The 22750-nt window shown below is 24.5% G+C and overlaps 1 protein-coding gene across 7 annotated transcripts in view; it reads left to right on the top strand.

The window, feature by feature from the left end:
• The window catches only part of LOC145247907 (uncharacterized), a 151029-nt gene that overhangs the window by 108136 nt on the left and 20143 nt on the right, over window positions 1-22750 (top strand). For 6 of the 7 annotated variants that reach the window (XM_080109536.1, XM_080109535.1, XM_080109534.1 and 3 more), the window contains 3 exons: window positions 915-997; window positions 7163-7238; window positions 11544-11632. In XM_080109536.1, coding sequence (XP_079965662.1) covers window positions 915-997; window positions 7163-7238; window positions 11544-11632 — 248 coding nt within the window. Of the gene's footprint in view, window positions 1-914; window positions 998-7162; window positions 7239-10010; window positions 10141-11543; window positions 11633-22750 lie in introns of those variants that run through there. The other variant, XM_080109537.1, reaches the window with a different exon arrangement.

Raw genomic sequence — 22750 nt, 5'->3', positions numbered from 1 at the left:
GGTTTTTTAAATCAGAGATTTGCTTCTCCTAGAAAGGTTGCCTTCACTACGGCTTACGGGAGCCCCTTCCACCCCAACACATACATACATACACACAAATATACACGGTGCTAGTTGGCCGTTGACCCCAAAAAAGGGTTCATTCTCTACATACATACATACATACATACATACATACATACATTTACTCACAGTGACATGTCTTGCTTGAATTCTAACACTAAATCATTTGTTTTTCATTGCCATACAACTTTCTAAACATAACATTATTTTGTACAAGTAGTTTTTTTTTCTTAGTTTTAAACTTTCTTTGTCTCTTCTATATAATAAAAGTAAACGTACGTGTGTGCACGGATCACTCCAATAATTATGTATGCAAAATTAATTCTTATAAGCACAGAAGAATATGATTAATCCTGATAATAACTGATAATAATAAGTAAAGAATAATAACGTTCAATTGAAATTTATGAAATAATAATAAAAAAGGAAAGATTAGACACAAAAATGTTCCCTTATTATTATAATTATTATTGTTATTATTATTATTATTATTATTATTATTATTATTATACAACATATTCCTTTTTCTTATCGATTAGTTTTGTCTTCTTGTTCATATCGATTAGTTTTCCCTTTTTCTTGTCTCGATCAAAAGAAAGAGAGAGGGGGAGTTTTATTTTCAATTAGTTTCGTTTCAATGATTTCAATAATATAAAACAAATGAAATAATCAAGTAATATCGAGTGGGCGAAGACTTGAAAATCAGTTTTTTTTGTTTTTATTATTTATCTTATTTGCTCATGAAGCTTTAAAATTTCTCATTAAAAAAACTTGATAAAAAATGTCTTTTTCTTGTAATTTGATCCTTCTCTGCTTCTTCAGTAATTTTTGTTATTTTCTGCCATTTCCAGCTGACTCCGTTGGAGACCGTGCCCCCATCTGAGCATGATACATTGAAGGAGACATTTGATAAACTTGATACAGACAAAGATGGGTAAGGAAGAGTTTAGGTTTGCATGGAAATAAAGAGATTTCTTTCTCTTTCAATGCAATTATTTTTTGTTGACAGAAGAGATGAATTTAGCAACTTGAGATGACTTAGAAGAAGGTCAAAATAATTGGTCGACAGGCAAACACAAGATTTTCCTTTGAACACTATTTGTGAATCAATTAACAAAAATAAAATTATTGTCGATTAAGCATAAAACTTTCAGAAAATACAAAAGTATCTGAAAGACATTTCTTGTTCAATTTGAAAGAGATTAGAATTCTATGCAAGTTTTCTGGGTGGAAAAGTGGAAAAAGTAAATGCTGGGTGTCAGGTACTGCAAATACAACTAAAACTACAAATAATTTGAAAAATAGGAGACTACAATAGCATATATATATATATATATATATATATATATATATATATATATATATATATATATATATATATATATTAATACTAGCAGAAGTACCCGTCGTTGACTGTGTGCAAAAAGAGCCTGAAAAAAAATGGGGCCTGTTGTATGATAGTATGAAAGGTTATGAAAAGGGTGTGTCCGTGTAAAGAAATAACTTCAAATTTTATCGAAACCAAAGCAAAATATTTTGAAAAGAAAAGAAAATTTTTGTAGAAATATATATTTTTTATATCAGCTAAGAGTGACAAACAAAATACATATTTTTAGAAAAGCAGAAAAAAACATTAACCCACCAATTAACCCATTTCAATTTCTCAATTGCAAAGAGAATGTAAAACCATGTAAAACAATATAATATTTGCCAAGAGTTTTTCCATCAATAGTTCTTAGAAATGAAAATTAAGTCGATGCTCTTATTTCATGACGAAGGAGTCACAAAAAAGAAACCTTCATGGTATGCACAGAGTAAACTCTTCCAGTTGTAGTGTCAAATTACACCTAGATGACCCGTCAACATTAACTCCTCGTTTTCTCATCTGCATGTGATGTTACTCCATTCGCAATAAGATGGAACCTGATTATAATTAAGAGTTTTTTTGTAAAAGTATCGTTTACACAATTTAAAATATGTAGCAAGAGTTGTATTTTTTGTGTTTAGGGCAACTTGACCAGCATTTTCGTTTCTGACATTTTTTAAGATGAACTTGAAGCTGTTGGATTGGAAGGGTGCCTTTCATGAATAGAAAACTCCAAAATATGCCAAAATGCTTCATTAGTGCCGATATATCTACCAAGTTCATATGGAGTAACTTCATCACTAACATATTTTTGTAAGGAAAACATGGCTACATCAGATCCTTTGTTTATTTGTATTTGCAAACATATTTGATAGATTTCATAAAATTGCAAAATTCAACATTTATGTGAGCATTGCATGTCTTTGAAAGTAAGGGAGAGCAAGGTACAATCCACCTATTGTCAACATTATGCCTGCCAACCATAGTTTTTAAAGCCACCATCCTCAAGAAAGGGAGATCAAGGTACAAATGTGTCTAAAATGGCGTTCTAAAGTTACATAAGATAATGGCTAATAATCTAGACATAATAATTTGTATGTGGCATATGTTGTTGCAAACCTACGGTATTTTGGTCCACAGGGGAATTTCTGCAATCATTTTATTATATAGTAGATATATATATATGTGTGTGTGTGCGCGCATATGTGTAAGGGAAAGGTAGTTTGTTTGAAGAATGCTTCAAAATAACTACCTTTCTCTTATACACATACGCACATATATATATATATATATATATATATATATATATATATATATATATATATATATATATATCTTCTTGGCAGTACTTCACAAACGAAGATTCTATGAAGAAGGTTGTTCACGTTGACTGCAGGCAGGCTTGTGGGTGAGGAGCCCGATATGGGACAAGCAGGTTTGGCCACAGCGGCTGCAGTCAAAAGGCAATCTTCCTCCTGCAGTGCTTCTCCTGCAGATTCTCTGTGCGGGAGATCTCAAAGGAGGTGACAGCCTGGTGGACAGTACATCACCAGGTATCACGGTCAGCAGTGAGAACAGACCACTAGAGGTGGTCAATGTGGCAGTCACCTAGGGACTTCTTCAGAGAGTCTTTATATCTTTTCTTCGATGCCCTTCTGTCATGACGACCAGTAGAGTGTTTGCCATATAAGACTATCTTGGGCAGGCGATGAGTGGAGAGTACTAGGGCTCTCTACACACTGATTTTTGTGCAATTTTTAAGTGTCTGTTTTTCCAGACTCTGTTGTACAATCTGCCAAAAGCGCTGTTTGCTTAGGCCAATCTGTTGTCTATTTCTCTGTCAAGTTTGGCATCTGATGTCATGGTACACCCCAGGTAGGTAAACTGGTGAATGGCCTTCAGTTTAGTCTCGCCAATGGTGATGTGGGGAGTCTGCTGTGGGCCTCCATATTTCCAGATCTCTGGTGGGATCCCGTCGATTTCTGCTGCTTTCCAATCTTCAACTGTTTTATGGCCACATTGAGTTCTTTCATAGAGGGAGGTTCATCCAGTTCCACTTTGGCTGGCAGTTGAGGGATGCGGAGGATTGCTGTGTCCTGAATGACCCGGTCAGCTCTAAAGAGAGCTTGGAAATGCTCAAACCAATGGTTCAGGATAGATGCTCCATCCGTGAGAAGCATCTGGCCGTACGCACTACGCAGTGCACTCTGGATGCGGTGCGTGGAGCCATCACTGTCTTTAGGGCTTCATAAATGCCTCTGTAGTCACCAGCGTCTGCGTACTGTTGCGTTCTTACTGCGAGGTTGGACCACCACTCGTTCTTTAAGATTCTAAGCTTGCACTGGAGGTTGCTGCAGATGTGACAGAAGGCTGCTCTCCTCAGCAGACAGGACGGGCGAGCCAAGTGGGCCTGGTGGGCTTATCTCTTCCTCTCCAACTATTTTCGGATTTATTCATTGTTTTCATCAAACCAATCCTGGTTCTTTTTAGTGAAAAATCCAAGACCCCCTCAGATGTCTGCAGGATGGCTGTTTTCAGTTGTTCCCAAGTCGCTCAGGTGAGGGAACTTCCTTCGGGCTGCTGATGTTTTTAAGCTTGGACTGCAAACCTGCTTGGAAGACAGCTCTCACTTCAGCTGGTTGTAGTTTGCTAAGATTGTACGTTTTCCTGGGTGGCCCTCCCTTCCTTGGTCAGTATGGCATTCTGCACTGGGTATCACTCAGGTGTGTAAGACATCTCTGCGGTCTCTTTGGCATACTAGAATGTAATTTATGGTGCCAATGTCTGGACCGACAATGCCTCCAGGTTGTCTTTAATCTTTCTTTTTGCTGGAAGATGGTGTTTGTGATGATGAGTTGCAGCTCCATGCAAAACTCCAGCAGCAAATGCCCATTTTCGTTGCAGTTGGCAATGGCATGTCTGCCAAGCACTCCTCTTCAGGCAACTTCATCCCAGCCCACTCTGGTGTTAAAGTTGCCGAGGATTATTGGCTGCAGGGGTGAGCTCTGAGTAAAATCTGTCTTTTTTTGCAGGTTTAACTTGAAGAGTTGAACCGTACACACTGAGAAGCGTAGCAAATTTCTTATTCTTCAGAGGGAGGCGCATTAACATGATGTGATCAGAATGACCAGTTGGAAGGCTTTCCAATGTGGAAGTAATGGAGGTTCTGACCAGAAAGCCGACACCTGAGAAATGCCCCTCTGTTGCAGGTTTCCCAGATCGAAAGAGGGTGTATTCAGCACAATGTTTCTGAGAGCTGCCATCCCCAGTGAAGTGAACCTTGCTAAGTGCAGCGATGTCGATATCCAGCCTGGACAGCTCAAGTGCAATCAAAGCAGAGCGACGCTCAGGTCTGTTGTTGTAGTCTTTGTCTAGCATAGTTCTGATGTTCCAACATGCCAGCTTCAGTGCTTTTGCACCCTTACAGGTGGGTGCATACCTTCCTTTCTTTGTAGTATTTCGACCGCATTGGGAGATGCCCGTTGACCGCAGCAAGCCAACTGGGGGTGACAGAAATGAGCTTTTGTTAGGCCACATTTTCTAGGTCCCTCTCCTTGTGGAGCAAGCAGTGCTGTCCCTAGATAAGGCTGCTTGATCATTCAAGGTGCTGCCAAGTGATGTTGTCGTCTCCAGGGTCAATATTAGGCAACCGTTATCCTGAACCGCTAGCAGTGTCAGAAACTGACATTAAAAATGCGTGATAAAAAATTGAATAATTCGACCTCCTATCTTTCCAAGCTTATAATTACTTGAAAAATGTAATTCAAACCCTAATTTTTTTTGCAATTAAAGCAGCAAAGACCAAAATTTAAAAAAATGACAGGTTTAATAGCAAATTATGCAACATTTGTTTTTTTAAATCGGTTTTCTTTAAGAAAGATTTGAAGAAAATCAACGAAATTTTACTTACTTCGATTATAAAAAATATATATAAATTCCAAAAAAATCACTTACCTATAAAAAATACTATTCAATGGGTACTTCCATTCTTCATTGTTAAGAATTTATGCATATTTATATTTTAAATTCCATGTATTTTTAAATAAAATAATTTTTTTAAACAACTATTTGAAAAGGCTGCCATTGTGTAAGTATTTTTATGGTGTTAGCGAAACACCGAATCAGTGTTTGTTCTTGTTTTGAACTACAGATGGACAGAAGGACGTAAAACCCACATGTTCGCGGTAGCCGTCTAGCTTTGTGCGTGAAGAAATATGTGTCCCCATAGATGAAAAATATTCACATTTTAGTTATAAGTTTTTGCCTTTAAAAAAAAAAACAGTCAATGATTTTTTCTTTTCTCAAAGAAATACATGAATTTTTGTTTTAATATATTTTAATTCTTCTTTATTGAGTGATTTTTTTTAAACATCTAAAAAAAGAAAACATTGAATGAAATAGAAAAAATTGTCGTCAGCGTCCAATATTTACTTTTTATGTAAAAAAATGGCTGCATGAAGGCGCACTGGCACTTTGTAAACATTGTTTTTTAAAAAATAAAAAATAATATTTCTATGATTTTTTAAACAACTTTAATAGTTTATTTTGGAAGTATATTCCATAAAGAAAATAAACAACCTACTTTAAAAAGAGAAATTACGAATTTTTTATATTTTATTCGCAGTTTTGTGTTAGAGGTGTCAAAAATTCCTCAAAAATTCTGATACACCTACTGAACCGCCTGCATGCAGGATTTGTAACTGCGGCTTCCTGTGATCATCTTCCACCTGCCGTTTTCACCCCTTTCCCATCGCTACAGGACTTGGTAAAGTTGGTGGCAAGTGGGCGTGGATGTGTCCTTCAAGCCTGTGCAGTAGATTTTTATGGTGAGGTGCAGTGTGCATGGTACTGGTCCCACTCTTTACACCCGTGGCTCATCCGTCATGGCCCAGCGAGCTGGGACAGTGACAGCAGGGTCCTCAGGTCGTAGTTTTTACATCAGCATGCCAGACAACAGAGCCCCTATGCTCCATATACATACATATATATATATATATATATATATATATATATATATATATATATATATATATATATGCTATTGTAGTCTCCTATTTTTTCAAATGGTTTATATTTTTAGTTGCTGGTAAACAAATATATAAGTGTGTAAGAAGGCTGTTAGCAATGTAGAATACCGGGATGGTGAAGCAACGTATGGACAAAAATAAACAAACAAATGAAAAAAAAGTCATTTTTACAGTATTTTTTGCAGCATTTTTTTGTTTTGTTTTGTTTGCTTGTTTTTGGGGTTTGTTTTCTTTTGGAAAAAGAGAAGTATATTCTCGAAATTATCAAATACATACGTTTTTGTTCAGACGTCATATCATTTCAGCATCACAGTATTTTACATCACTAACAGCCTTCTCATACACTTAGTCTTTCCAATTGGTTGAAGTTCGATTTCAATAACCAATAAAATTTCCGTAACTGATCAAATTTGAGTATTTTGTTAAGATTAATCAATCAGAATTAAGTATTTATAGAAATTTCTTTCCTACTGCTGCTGATGGAGCAGATTGCAAATCACTGTTCTATCCTTTTATCAAATTTTTCTGATTGACTGCTGACGAGTTTTGCTTTGCATTTTTCATTTATATATTTAAAAAATACTTCTAACTTCGGTGTTGGTTTGTTTTCTTTATCTTGTTACGTTCCTGAAACCTTTTGTGCTTCTGCCTTTTTAAAAAATTTGTTTTGTTTTTAAGGGAAACTTTAATGTTTTTATTTTTCTAGTCACCTCCTTTACAATCAGTTGCAACCTCTTCTGCCAGCAAGGTTTTCAGTAAATCAAGAAAGGTTTATTAAAGAGGTGAGATTTAAAATTATTTTATCACAAAGGACAGTTTATGCTCCATTGATATCTAAGTAAGAACGCTATTTAATAATAATGATTTTAATATAATCTTTATATGTTTGTACATTATAAGAGTTAAGCTATATATATATATATATATATATATATATATATATATATATATACATACACAATATATACATATATATATACATATATATATATACAATATATACACACATATATATACATATATATACATATATATGCATACACATATACATATATATATACAAACATATATATATATATATATATATATATATATATATATATATATATAGAGAGAGAGAGAGAGAGAGAGAGAGAGCAAATAGTTAATAAAACATGGAAGTTAAACCAGGTGCCTTGTGTGGTCACTAGCTGCACCTCATCCAGACTAGGCAAACGATCCATTCTGAATATGAGATCACATTGTGGTAGGCTATCAATTGCATCAGCATCTACTGCTGAGGGATTGGGAAACACATCAGTAAAGTGCTCCTGCCATTTTTCAAAATATTTTCTGGATCTTTAATAACAATAGAACCATCTTTTGACATCAGGGAAGATATTGAAGAGGTAGGAGGACCAAATACTTGGCGATGAGGTCCATAAAATTCCTTTGAATGCTTTGTACCAAACACCTTTTAGATCTGCTCCGTTATATTCATCCATTATTGGTTTTTCGTTTTTCTTAGCTTCCGCTGCAATGTGGCTTTGACCTCTTTGTATTGTCGCAAATTAGTTGTATGATCAGAATGATCTTCACGAAGTAAAGATTCATAAATTCTCTGTTTATTCATCAGCAACTGATTAATTTCAAGTTTGTTGTCGTCGAACCAGTCCTTGTTCTTATTCATTTTGAAACCAAGAACTTCAACACCAGCAGAATAAACCTAAGTCTTGAAATTCACCAATGTACCATCAAATGCAAGATTATCGAGCTTTTCCACCATACTCTTTTGGACTTGAGGCAACTTTAACTTGGCGACATCAATACGGCGAGGCACCTTAATGCCACTGTGACAAACTTTCTTACGGATTTGTAGATTAAACTTTCCTCTCAGCAACTTGTGATTGGTGGCACATTCAGCACTGCACATAACACCAACAGTATATGCATCTCGAAGTTCAGGTTTTTGAGTTATGATGAACTCAATAAGGTGATCATGCCTTGAACGTGGATGGGTCCAAGTAGCTTTGTGCTTGTTTACAGTGAAAAAAAGTGTTACAGATAGTAAGATTAAATTCTGACTACAGCTCTAGTAAAGCCATTAGCATGAATAAACACACACACACACACACACATACATACATATTATATATATATATATATATATATAGTCATTCACATACAATACTATTTCGTTGCATCACAACTCTTCAGTGCGGCTAGACTAGCACCTTTCCTTAGCCAGGGATTGAACCTACAACTATTGCGTTGATACACATAGAAAGAGAGAGAGAGACAGAGAGACAGAGAGACAGAGAGACAGAGAGAGAGACAGAGAGAGTATTCAGTCGAACAATAAATTTTCTCTTATATATATATATATATATATATGCAATATAAATAAATCTGAAAAGAAATACATTTTAATAATAAAACAAACCTATCAACTCCTCTTATACCTTCTCACTTTCTATCTCTCTCTCTCTCTCTCTCTCTCTCTCTATATATATATATATATATATATATATATATATATATATATATATATGTATATATATATATATATATACAGCCTTGGTCAAAATTATTGAGTACCTATAAAAAACTTACATAATAGTTTAAACCTACACATTTAAATGTTAAGAATTGTACATTGCACAGTTGAGAGCAAAAGTAGTTTTTCTTTCAAGTGTTTTAGCTGAGTTGGGCCAAATTATTGCGCACCTATAAAAAAATTAGATAAGAGTTTAAACCTATGCCTTTAAAAATTAAGAATTGTACAGTGCACAGTTGAGAGCAAATATAAAATATTTATCAGTAGATTGTAGTATTTATTTACTTTAAAGCCTTTTTCAAGTGTTTTAGCTAAGTTTCATACTAAATTCATTCTAATATTCAAAATGATTCATTGTCATACTAAAAGTTGTTTCTTATTTTTCGGGTAATATTTTATTCTTGCCAGTTCTATTATAATAGTATATTTAAATGAAAATGCTTTCAAACAGGCAGCTTTCAGATATTAAAAGGGCACAAATTGTTGTTTTATTTGGTAAAGAATATTGTCAGGTAGAAATTGCAAGGAAAATGGAAATGTTCAGTGAAGTGAGTTCAAACAATGATTAAAAGGTACAAGGAAACAAAGTCTTTCAAAAACAGAAAAGGACAAAGCCATGAAATGTCTACAACCACCAAGGAAGATAGATCTTTGCAAAGAACATCCCTTGCAGATAAGAAGAAAAGTTCTTCAGAACTTTCTGTTGAACTTAAGAAGGATGCAAACAAAAACATATCAGCTCAAATAGTGGGAAGAAAGTTATTAGAAGTGGGATAAAAAGAATGCAAAGCAAGGAAGAAGCATTCCTTGTCTCAGGCCTACAAGAAAAAACGACTGGAATTTGAAAAAAAAACATGAAAATTGGACACCTGATGACTGGGACAAAATTGTTTGGTCTGACGAAAGTAAATTTGGGGTAAGTTAACAGCTTCTATTTCCTAAACTTTGAAATTTTTATGTGAATACATATCCGTAACATCTATTAAAAAATTGTGGCAAATTCTCATTTTTTCATCAGATTTTCGGCACCCCCTGGAGCAGTTTATGTTCACCATAGGGAAGGAGAGACATTTCATCCTGATTGTGTGGTTCTAACTATCAAATCTGGAGAAGGAACGGTAATGGTTTGGGGCTGCATAGCTTCTCCAGCCACTGGCACTGGACTATTGTATACATGTGAGGCAGAATGAACTCCACAATTTATACTAACATGCTGAACCAGGTTTAACAAATCTCTTTGAATAAAATATTTAATAATAACATTTCAAGTGATGTAATATTCTAACAAGACAATGCCCCATGCCATACGTCAAAAGTTTCAATGGGTTAGTTTGAAAAAAAAAGGGGATTACAGTGATGAATCCCCAGACTTAAATCCCATTAAAACTTTGTGGTCCCATCAAGGGAAACAAGTGAGAATGCACAAATGTTCAGCAAAAAAGTAATTAGAGGCCAAACTTCATGAAGAGTGGCAGAAAATAGACCTTACCACCTGTATCAATTTATCAAATAATATTGATTGTTGGTAAAATATTGATTTGTTAGTGTTTACTCCATTATTATTCCTAACCTTTAAATACATGAACTTTAATCATAATTTCAATTTTTCATTGGTGCTCCATAATTTTGACCATGGCTGTATGTATAATTTTAATATTAGTAGAGACATAAACGTGGTACAAAACTGTTCAAGAAATTCATTTTAATGTTGCTTAAGAAATATTTTAATGTTGCTTAAGAAATATTTTAATGTTGCTTAAGAAATATTTTAATGTTGCTTAAGAAATATTTTAATGTTGCTTAAGAAATATTTTAATGTTGCTTAAGAAATATTTTAATGTTGCTTAAGAAATATTTTAATGTTGCTTAAGAAATTCATTTTAATGTTGCTTAAGAAATTCATTTTAATGTTGCTTAAGAAATATTTTAATGTTGCTTAAGAAATTCATTTTAATGTTGCTTAAGAAATATTTTAATGTTGCTTAAGAAATTCATTTTAATGTTGCTTAAGAAATATTTTAATGTTGCTTAAGAAATTCATTTTAATGTTGCTTAAGAAATATTTTAATGTTGCTTAAGAAATTCATTTTAATGTTGCTTAAGAAATTCATTTTAATGTTGCTTAAGAAATATTTTAATGTTGCTTAAGAAATATTTTAATGTTGCTTAAGAAATATTTTAGAATGAATGCGATTTAGAGGTTATGAGTTCCAAAATAATTTTTTCCTGAATATATTTGGAAGTGCATCTGTTATGATGTCAAACATATTTGGCATTTAATGCAGAATAACTTTTTATTATCATCTTGTACATCAAATGGTGAATATTATCACCTGTGAGATATTAACTAATTTCTTCCTAGAAAATACAAGTTCATCAAGTGAAATGTATTTATATAAATGCATATGTGTTGGGTTCTAGTTTGACAGTTAAACAATAAGTACAATCAGAATTTGATGTTGTGAATAAACTATATTGCATTATTGCGTTATTGTTTTGGTTTTGCTTTTAGTTTATCATTTTTATTTATTAAATATTTTTCTTTTTGGAGGTTTATAACATAACATCTCAGAGTACCTTTTTTGGAATTTCTGAATTTTGGGGAATGACTCAGCTCACAAAGACCATTGAATCTTTGAGGTAAGTGATTGGTTTTGTATTGTAGAGAGAAAAGGAGAAATTAAAAATTTTGGTCCAAATAATTGAGATTGGTGATAAATAATGATTAATTATATGTTGACTTTGAAATGTGTTTTTGATCGATTGAACTCAAATAAGAGAAAAAGATAGATATGAAAACAATACGACATAAAACTTTATATACAAAAAAACCCAAAAAAACAGTTAAATCAGGTTCCCGTTTAACTTTTTGGTAAATATTAAGTAAAGCTAGTAAATATATAACAAGATGAAAACAATGTAATTTATGCATTTTAAAATTTTTCCATATTGTAACATTTAATGAGAATTTGCTTTACAAAAGTAAAAAATTATATAAAATGTCTCCATAGAACGAGGTATATGCTAGCCTATTTCAACCCATATAAATAGTAGTGTAACAATTTAAGCTAAAATTCTTTTCATACATTGTGATCTGTAGAATAAAAAATATATTTTATTACTTATTGATTTAGTATTTTTAAAACGTTTCACTAAAATCGATCTAATCAGGGTCAGATATGGTTTTATGTTAACCTTAAATTGAAATTAATAAAAATGGTAGTTATTAATAATATGCGAATCATAATAAACTTGACTATATCATTCTCTTTAATTAAATAGGGTTGATCTGAGGAAATTTCTGTGTTTATACAATTTTGAGTATATTATTCCCCTTGACACTCAATGTAATTATATTTCAAACACATAGTTAAAAAGAAAACATTAGTGAAAACAAATTTTAAATTAACTGGAAAATCGAAATTCTAATGTTAATTTTAATGTTCAGTTTGTGTAGGCTTTTGAGCTTTTGAGCTCAATCTAAAAGACAAAAATTTGGTTTAATATTCATACCTAAATTTGTATTGACTTACTATTGATCATTGCGATTTTAAAAGTTTTTTATAAGTTCGTTGGTCTTTAAGGGTTTCATGGTTACGGTTTTAAGGCATCTTAGAATATCTTTGGTTTGGTTGTAAGTAATTTTAGTTTTGTAAATTATGTTAAAAACTTTTTATATGCTAATGAATCTGTTTAAATTTAAGGTATTTTTCATTATTTTGTGAATAGTATCTTCTAGAGTTTGTGTATAACTTCTTGCTTTTAATTTAAACCTAAAAACGAAGTCTTAGAAATATGGCTGACATCTGAAAAATCAAGTATAATGCCTTCAAATAACGTCTTCTCGGTAGCTTCAATTCAATAAATAATCAATTAAATAAATTCATTAAATTTTTATTTGCTTATAAACACCACAATAAATAAGAGGTTTTCTTTATTATTCTTATGTTTTTGTAGACTTTATGAAAAACTTTTCTCTGTCATATATATATTCTTTCTTTCAAGAACAACAAAAAAAGAAAACTTTTTAACTGTTTTTCAAGAAACACACATAAGTTGTTTGGTGGATTTCTGATATTCAACGATTACTACCGGTCGGGAGATTCGAACTAGGCCACATAGCCATCTCTGATTCCATCAGCAAGGAAAAAGCTCCATGTCCAATTTCAAACCGCGAGAAATATCATTAAAATTTTAACATTTATTTTTTAAATGTCGTAATATATATATATATATATATATATATATATATATATATATATATAGGCATCCACATACAGTACTGTTTCGCTGTTTCACAGCTCATCAGTGCAGCTAGACAGGCAGCTATCTCAAGCCAGGATTGAAACCCAACCGTCTGTACGGCAGTCAAGGCTCCTAACCATTATGCTATTGGCGGCTGATGAACGAATAGTGAATTTAACGATGTTTTGACATCGTCCGAAATACCTCCGCTCGATTTGTTTACACAAAGAGCGTCGCTTATATGCTAATAGTAATTCGTGTATCACTTCTCAATATATATATATTTCATAAGTAGGAATTTACACTCACTAGGACAATGTAATCCAACAAGCTAATCTAGTTAGCGAATAGATATTATAATTTTCAGAATGTGAGAGATGATATAATTATTTCCACAATCAAACAACATCGCAGCTCACACGAGCCATGAAAGCCAACAACTCGGCTTTGCCCTCATTTGTTCTCATCAGTTGAATACATCTGAACAGGATTCGAAGCTCGAATCTCTTGCATGCAAGATAAGAACTCTGCCACTTGAGCAATTGTGCCACACATAAGAAAGTCCACTAGATCAAACTGTGATGAAATCCGACTACGGAATGTACATACTTCATCTCAAACAAGGTATATTGTCATCCAACTACTGAGAACCCAAGCTGATATCTCACAAGTAAGAATTTTACACTCACTATGACGCTGTCGTCCAACAATTTTACACTCACTATGACGCTGTCGTCCAACAATTTTACACTCACTATGACGCTGTCGTCCAACAATTTTACACTCACTATGACGCTGTCGTCCAACAATTTTACACTCACTATGACGCTGTCGTCCAACAAGCTAATCTAGCAAGTGAATGGTTATTAGAATATTCAAAATGTGAGAGATGATATAATTATTTCCACAGTTAAATCTTTCACATTGAAATTGCATGTTCAAAGTCATTTTTATTCAATAAATTATTTTGAAAGTCAGACCTTCCCACATGTGAAACATATTACCATGTAACTTCTTCCCTGCAAACTACAGCACAGTCGTCTTCAAATTCAGTGTCATAAACCTTTTTAATAAGTAATTCAGTGTTGTTTATTCCATTCATCATCTTCAATCCTCTCATAATATTCATCATCATTAAACCGACAATCTATCGATTTCATTAAGTTTTATTCTTGAGTGGCTTTTGACCTTGATATTAATAAAAACAAAAAAATATGAGACAAATCTTATTCTAACTTTATAATTAGCATTTTGGCACTGCTTGCTATCACTTCAAACATGGTTATACTCAGTGGAGACTGTATTATGTTAAAACAGACGATCCACAACATAAAAACAGAATCTTTGGCTTTTAATGAAGACTTGAGCTGCACATTCTTGTGCTGTCTTTACACCCATGCTGAGTTGCAATCATGTGGCGTCAATTAAGGATGAAAAGATGACAAGTGCACATGTTTCGTACAAGGAGATGCAAATGATAGAAATATGGTGGGCAATACATATTCGGTTTAACATTCATTTTACATGTACGTATGTGTAAGAATGTTTTTAGAAAATGACTTCCAAACTAATCTATCTCTGGCCAGGTCTTTTTTATGTCATTCTTTATTCCATAATATATTTTCATAATGAAACTTTTTTCTTTTATGTCACCTTCTGCTTCCTAAACCGATTTAAACGTTTTTTCTTTTGAAAAAAATCCCAGTTTGCATTTCCATTTATGTCTTTAATATTAAAAGGTTTGGCATTATATTTTAAGGTATAGCTGCCATCTATCCACTAACAATAATAAAAAAAATGAAAATTAAATGAAAAAATAATAATTAAAACAGCATAAAAACTGCTTTTTTTTTGTTAATTCAAAAAAAGAAAAGACAAAAAAGAAAAGAATTGAAAAGCAAGCAGAAAGTTAGACAATAATTCTTGCCATATCAAACATATTCAAAAGGAAATAATCCATTCAAAAATGTCGTTAGGTTATCAAAAATGTTAATAAAAAAATGTTAATAATAAAAATTGATAATAATAAAAATGTTAATAATAAAATTAATAATAATAAAATGTATAATAATAAAAATGATAATAATGAAAATGTTAATAATAAAAATGTTAATAATAAAATGATAATAATAAAATGATAATAATAAAATTGATAATAATAAAAATGATGATAATAAAATTGATAATAATAAAATTGATAATAATGAGAATGTTAATAATAAAAATGATAATAATAAAATTGATAATAATAAAATGTTAATAATAAAATGTTAATAATAAAATGTTAATAATAAAAATGTTAATAATAAAATTGATAATAATAAAAATGTTAATAATAAAAATGTTAATAATAAAAATGTTAATAATAAAAATGTTAATAATAAAAATGATAATAATAAAAATGTTAATAATAAAATTGATAATAATAAAATTGATAATAATGAGAATGTTAATAATAAAAATGATAATAATAAAAATAATAATAATAAAAATGTTAATAATAAAATGTTAATAATAAAATGTTAATAATAAAAATGATAATAATAAAAATGTTAATAATAAAAATGATAATAATAAAAATGTTAATAATAAAATGATAATAATAAAAATGTTAATAATACAATGTTAATAATAAAATGTTAATAATAAAAATGATAATAATAAAAATGTTAATAATAAAATGTTCATAATAAAATGTTAATAATAAAAATGATAATAATAAAAATGTTAATAATAAAAATGATAATAATAAAAATGTTAATAATAAAATGATAATAATAAAAATGTTAATAATACAATGTTAATAATAAAATGTTAATAATACAATGTTAATAATAAAATTAATAATAAAATTGATAATAATAAAATTGATAATAATAAAAATGTTAATAATAAAAATGTTAATAATAAAAATGTTAATAATAAAAGTAATAATAAAATTGATAATAATGAGAATGTTAATACTAAAAATGATAATAATAAAAATGTTAATAATAAAATGATAATAATAAAATTGATAATAATAAAATTGATAATAATAAAAATGTTAATAATAAAATGTTAATAATAAAAGTAATAATAAAATTGATAATAATGAGAATGTTAATACTAAAAATGATAATAATAAAAATGTTAATAATAAAATGATAATGATAAAATGATAATAATAAAATTGATAATAATAAAATTGATAATAATAAAAATGTTAATAATAAAATGATAATAATAAAATTGATGATAATAAAATTGATAATAACATGAAAATGTTAATAATAAAAATGTTAATAATAAAAATGTTAATAATAAAATGATAATAATAAAAATGTTAATAATAAAAATGATAATAATAATAATGATAATAATAAAAATAATAATAAAATGGATAATAATAAAAATGTTAATAATAAAAATGATAATAATAAAAATGATAATAATAAAAATGTTAATAATAAAAATGATAATAATAAAAATGATAATAATAAAAATGATAATAATAAAAATGATAATAATAAAAATGATAATAATAAAAATGTTAATACTAAAAATGATAATAATAAAAATGTTAATAATAAAAATGTTAATACTAAAAATGATAATAATAAAAATGATAATAATAAAATTGATAATAACATGAAAATGTTAATAATAAAAATGATAATAATAAAAATGATAATAATAAAAATGATAATAATAAAAATGTTAATAATAAAAATGATAATAATAAAAATTATAATAATAAAAATGTAAATAATAAAATTGATAATAATGAGAATGTTAATAATAAAAATGATAAAAATAAAAATAATAATAAAATGATAATAATAAAAATGATAATAATAAAAATGATAATAATAAAAATGATAATAATAAAAATGATAATAATAAAAATGTTAATAATAAAAATGATAATAATAAAAATGATAATAATAAAAATGATAATAATAAAAATGATAATAATAAAAATGATAATAATAAAAATGTTAATAATAAAAATGTTAATAATAAAATTCATAATAATGAGAATGTTAATAATAAAAATGATAATAATAAAAATTATAATAATAAAAATGTTAATAATAAAAATGTTAATAATAAAATTGATAATAATGAGAATGTTAATAATAAAAATGTTAATAATAAAAATGATGATAATAAAAATGTTAATAATAAAAATGATAATAATAAAAATGATAATAATAAAAATGATAATAATAAAAATGATAATAATAAAAATTATAATAATAAAAATGTTAATAATAAAAATTTTAATAATAAAATTCATAATAATGAGAATGTTAATAATAAAAATGTTAATAATAAAATTGATAATAACATGAAAATGTTAATAATAAAAATGATAATAATAAAAATGATAATAATAAAAATGTTAATAATAAAAATGTTAATAATAAAAATGATAATAATAAAAATGATAATAATAAAAATGTTAATAATAAAAATGATAATAATAAAAATGATAATAATAAAAATGATAATAATAAAAATGATAATAATAAAAATGATAATAATAAAAATGATAATAATTAAAATGTTAATAATAAAAATGTTAATAATAAAATTGATAATAATAAAAATGATAATAATAAAAATGATAATAATAAAAATTATAATAATAAAAATGTTAATAATAAAAATGTTAATAATAAAATTGATAATAATGAGAATGTTAATAATAAAAATGATAATAATAAAAATGATAATAATAAAAATTATAATAATAAAAATGTAAATAATAAAAATGATAATAATAAAAATTATAATAATAAAAATGTTAATAATAAAAATGATAATAATGAGAATGTTAATAATAAAAATGATAATAATAAAAATGATAATAATAAAAATTATAATAATAAAACTGTAAATAATAAAAATGATAATAATAAAAATTATAATAATAAAAATGTTAATAATAAAAATGATAATAATGAGAATGTTAATAATAAAAATGTTAATAATAAAAATGTTAATAATAAAATGTTAATAATAAAATGTTAATAATAAAAATGTTAATAATAAACATAATAATAATAAAAATGATAATAATAAAAATGTTAATAATAAAAATGTTAATAATAAAAATGTTAATAATAAAATGTTAATAATAAAAATGTTAATAATAAAAATAATAATAATAAAAATGATAATAATAAAAATGTTAATAATAAAAATGTTAATAATAAAAATGATAATAATGAGAATGTTAATAATAAAAATGTTAATAATGAAAATGTTAATAATAAAAATGATAATAATGAGGATGTTAATAATAAAAATGATTATAATAAAAATGATAATAATGAGGATGTTAATAATAAAAATGATAATAATAAAAATGTTAATAATAAAAATGATAATAATAAAAATTATAATAATAAAAATGTTAATAATAAAAATGATAATAATAAAAATGATAATAATAAAAATGTTAATAATAAAAATGATAATAATAAAAATGATAATAATAAAAATGATAATAATAACAATGATAATAATAAAAATGATAATAATAAAAATGATAATAATAAAAATGATAATAATAAAAATGTTAATAATAAAAATGATAATAATAAAAATGTTAATAATAAAAATGTTAATAATAAAATGATAATAATAAAAATGGTAATAATAAAATTGATAATAATAAAAATGTTAATAATAAAAATGTTAATAATAAAAATGTTAATAATAAGAATCATAATAATGAAGATGTTAATACTAAAAATGATAATAATAAAAATTGATAATAATAAAAATTAAAATAATAAAAATAATAATAATAAAATTGATAATAATAAAAATGTTAATAATAAAAATGATAATAATAAAAATGTTAATAATAAAAATGATAATAATAAAAATGTTAATAATAAAAATGATAATAATAAAAATGATAATAATAAAAATGTTAATAATAAAAATGTTGATAATAAAAATGTTAATAATAAAAATGTTAATAATAAAAATGATAATAATAAAAATGTTAATAATAAAAATGTTAATAATAAAAATGTTAATAATAAAAATGTTGATAATAAATATGTGATTAATAAAAATGTTAATAATAAAAATGTTAATAATAAAAATGTTAATAATAAAAATGATAATAATAAAAATGTTAATAATAAAAATGATAATAATAAAAATGTTAATAATAAAAATGTTAATAATAAAAATGATAATAATAAAAATGTTAATAATAAAAATGTTAATAATAAAAATGTTGATAATAAAAATGTTAATAATAAAATGCTAATAATAAAAATGTTAATAATAAAAATGATAATAATGAGGATGTTAATACTAAAAATGATAATAATAAAAATGTTAATAATAAAAATGATAATAATAAAAATTGATAATAATAAAAATTAAAATAATAAAAATGTTAATAATAAAAATGTTAATAATAAAAATGATAATAATAAAAATGATAATAATAAAATTGATAATAATAAAAATGATAATAATAAAAATGATAATAATAAAAATGTTTATAATAAAAATGATAATAATAAAAATGTTAATAATAAAAATGTTAATAATAAAAATGTTCATAATAAAAATGATAATAATAAAAATGATAATAATAAAAATGATAATAATAAAAATGATAATAATAAAAATGTTAATAATAAAAATGTTTATTATAAAAATGATAATAATAAAAATGTTAATAATAAAAATGTTAATAATAAAAATGTTAATAATAAAAATGATTATAATAAAAATGATAATAATAAAAATGATAATAATAAAAATAATAATAATAAAAATGTTAATAATAAAAATGTTAATAATAAAAATGTTAATAATAAAAATATTAATAATAAAAATGTTAATAATATAAATGTTAATAATAAAAATGTTAATAATAAAAATGATTATAATAAAAATGATTATAATAAAAATGATAATAATAAAAATGATAATAATAAAAATAATTATAATAAAAATGTTAATAATAAAAATGTTAATAATAAAAATGTTAATAATAAAAATATTAATAATAAAAATGTTAATAATAAAAATGTTAATAATAAAAATGTTAATAATAAAAATGTTAATAATAAAAATGTTAATAATAAAAATGATAATAATAAAAATGTTAATAATAAAAATGATAATAATAAAAATGTTAATAATAAAAATGTTAATAATAAAAATGTTAATAATAAAAATGATAATAATAAAATTGATAATAATAAAAATGATAATAATAAAAATGATAATAATAAAAATGATAATAATAAAAATGTTAATAATAAAAATGTTAATAATAAAAATGATAATAATAAAAATGATAATAATAAAAATGTTAATAATAAAAATGTTAATAATAAAAATTATAATAATAAAAATGTTAATAATAAAAATGTTAATAATAAAAATGTTAATAATAAAAATGATAATAATAAAAATAATAATAATAAAAATGTTAATAATAAAAATGTTAATAATAAAAATGTTAATAATAAAAATGATAATAATAAAAATGATAATAATAAAAATGATAATAATAAAAATAATAATAATAAAAATTTTAATAATAAAAATTTTAATAATAAAAATGTTAATAATAAAAATGATAATAATAAAAATGTTAATAATAAAAATGTTAATAATAAAAATGATAATAATAAAAATGTTAATAATAAAAATTTTAATAATAAAAATGTTAATAATAAAAATGATAATAATAAAAATGTTAATAATAAAAATTTTAATAATAAAAATGATAATAATAAAAATGTTAATAATAAAAATGATAATAATAAAAATGTTAATAATAAAAATTTTAATAATAAAAATTTTAATAATAAAAATTTTAATAATAAAAATGTTAATAATAAAAATGATAATAATAAAAATGTTAATAATAAAAATTTTAATAATAAAAATTTTAATAATAAAAATTTTAATAATAAAAATGTTAATAATAAAAATGATAATAATAAAAATGTTAATAATAAAAATGTTAATAATAAAAATGATAATAATAAAAATGATAATAATAAAAATGTTAATAATAAAATTGATAATAATAACAATGTTAATAATAAAAATGTTAGGAATAAAAATGTTAATAATAAAATTTATAATAATAAAAATGATAATAATAAAATTGAACATAATAAAAATTATAATAATAAAATTGATAATAATAAAAATGATAATAATAAAAATGATAATAATAAAAATTGATAATAATAAAATTGATAATAATAAAAATGATAATAATAAAAATGATAATAATAAAAATGTTAATAATAAAATTGATAATAATAAAACGATAATAATAAAATTGATAATAATAAAAATTGATAATAATAAAAATGTTAATAATAAAAATGATAATAATAAAAATGATAATAATTAAAATTGATAATAATAAAATTGATAATAATTACAATTATAATAATAAAAATTATAATAATAAAAAACGATAATAATAAAATTTATATTAATAAAACGATAATAAAGAAAATGATAATAATAAAAATGTTAATAATAAAATTGATGATAAAAATTGATAATAATAAAAATGATAATAATAAAATTGATAATAATAAAAATGATAATATCAAAATGTATAATAATAAAAATGATAATATTAAAAAGTATAATAATAAAATTGATAATAATAAATATGATGATAATAATAATAATGATAATAATAAAAATGTTAATAAAATGATAATAATAAAATGATAATAATAAATATTATAATAATAATAATAATGGTAATAATAAAAATGTTAATAAAAATGATAATAATAAAGATTGATAATGATAAAAATGATAATATCAAAATGTATAATAATAAAAATGATAATAATAAAAATGATAATAATAAAAATGATAATAATAAAAATGATAATATCAAAAATGATAATAATAAATATGATGATAATAATAATAATGATAATAATAAATATGATGATAATAATAATAATGATAATAATAAAAATGTTAATAAAATGATAATAATAAAATGATAATAATAAATATTATAATAATAATAATAATAATGGTAATAATAAAAATGTTAATAAAAATGATAATAATAAAGATTGATAATGATAAAAATGATAATATCAAAGTTTATAATAATAAAAATGATAATGATAAAAATGATAATATCAAAGTTTATAATAATAAAAATGATAATAATAAAAATGATAATAATAAAATGATAAGAATAAAATGGTAATAATAAAAATGATAATAATAAAAATGATAATGATAAAAATGATAATGATAAAAATGATAATATCAAAGTTTATAATAATAAAAATGATAATGATAAAAATGATAATATCAAAGTTTATAATAATAAAAATGATAATAATAAAAATGATAATAATAAAGATTGATAATGATAAAAATGATAATATCAAAGTTTATAATAATAAAAATAATAATAATAAAAATGATAATAATAAAATGATAAGAATAAAATGGTAATAATAAAATAAGAATAAAAAATGA

The sequence above is a fragment of the Euprymna scolopes genome, chromosome 26, assembly GCF_053919585.1.
Source record: "Euprymna scolopes isolate OS-2025 chromosome 26, ASM5391958v1, whole genome shotgun sequence".
Taxonomy (NCBI): Eukaryota; Metazoa; Mollusca; class Cephalopoda; order Sepiida; family Sepiolidae; genus Euprymna; species Euprymna scolopes.
Note: the sequence above shows the minus strand (reverse complement) of the source record. Positions and strands in the feature narration are given on the sequence as shown.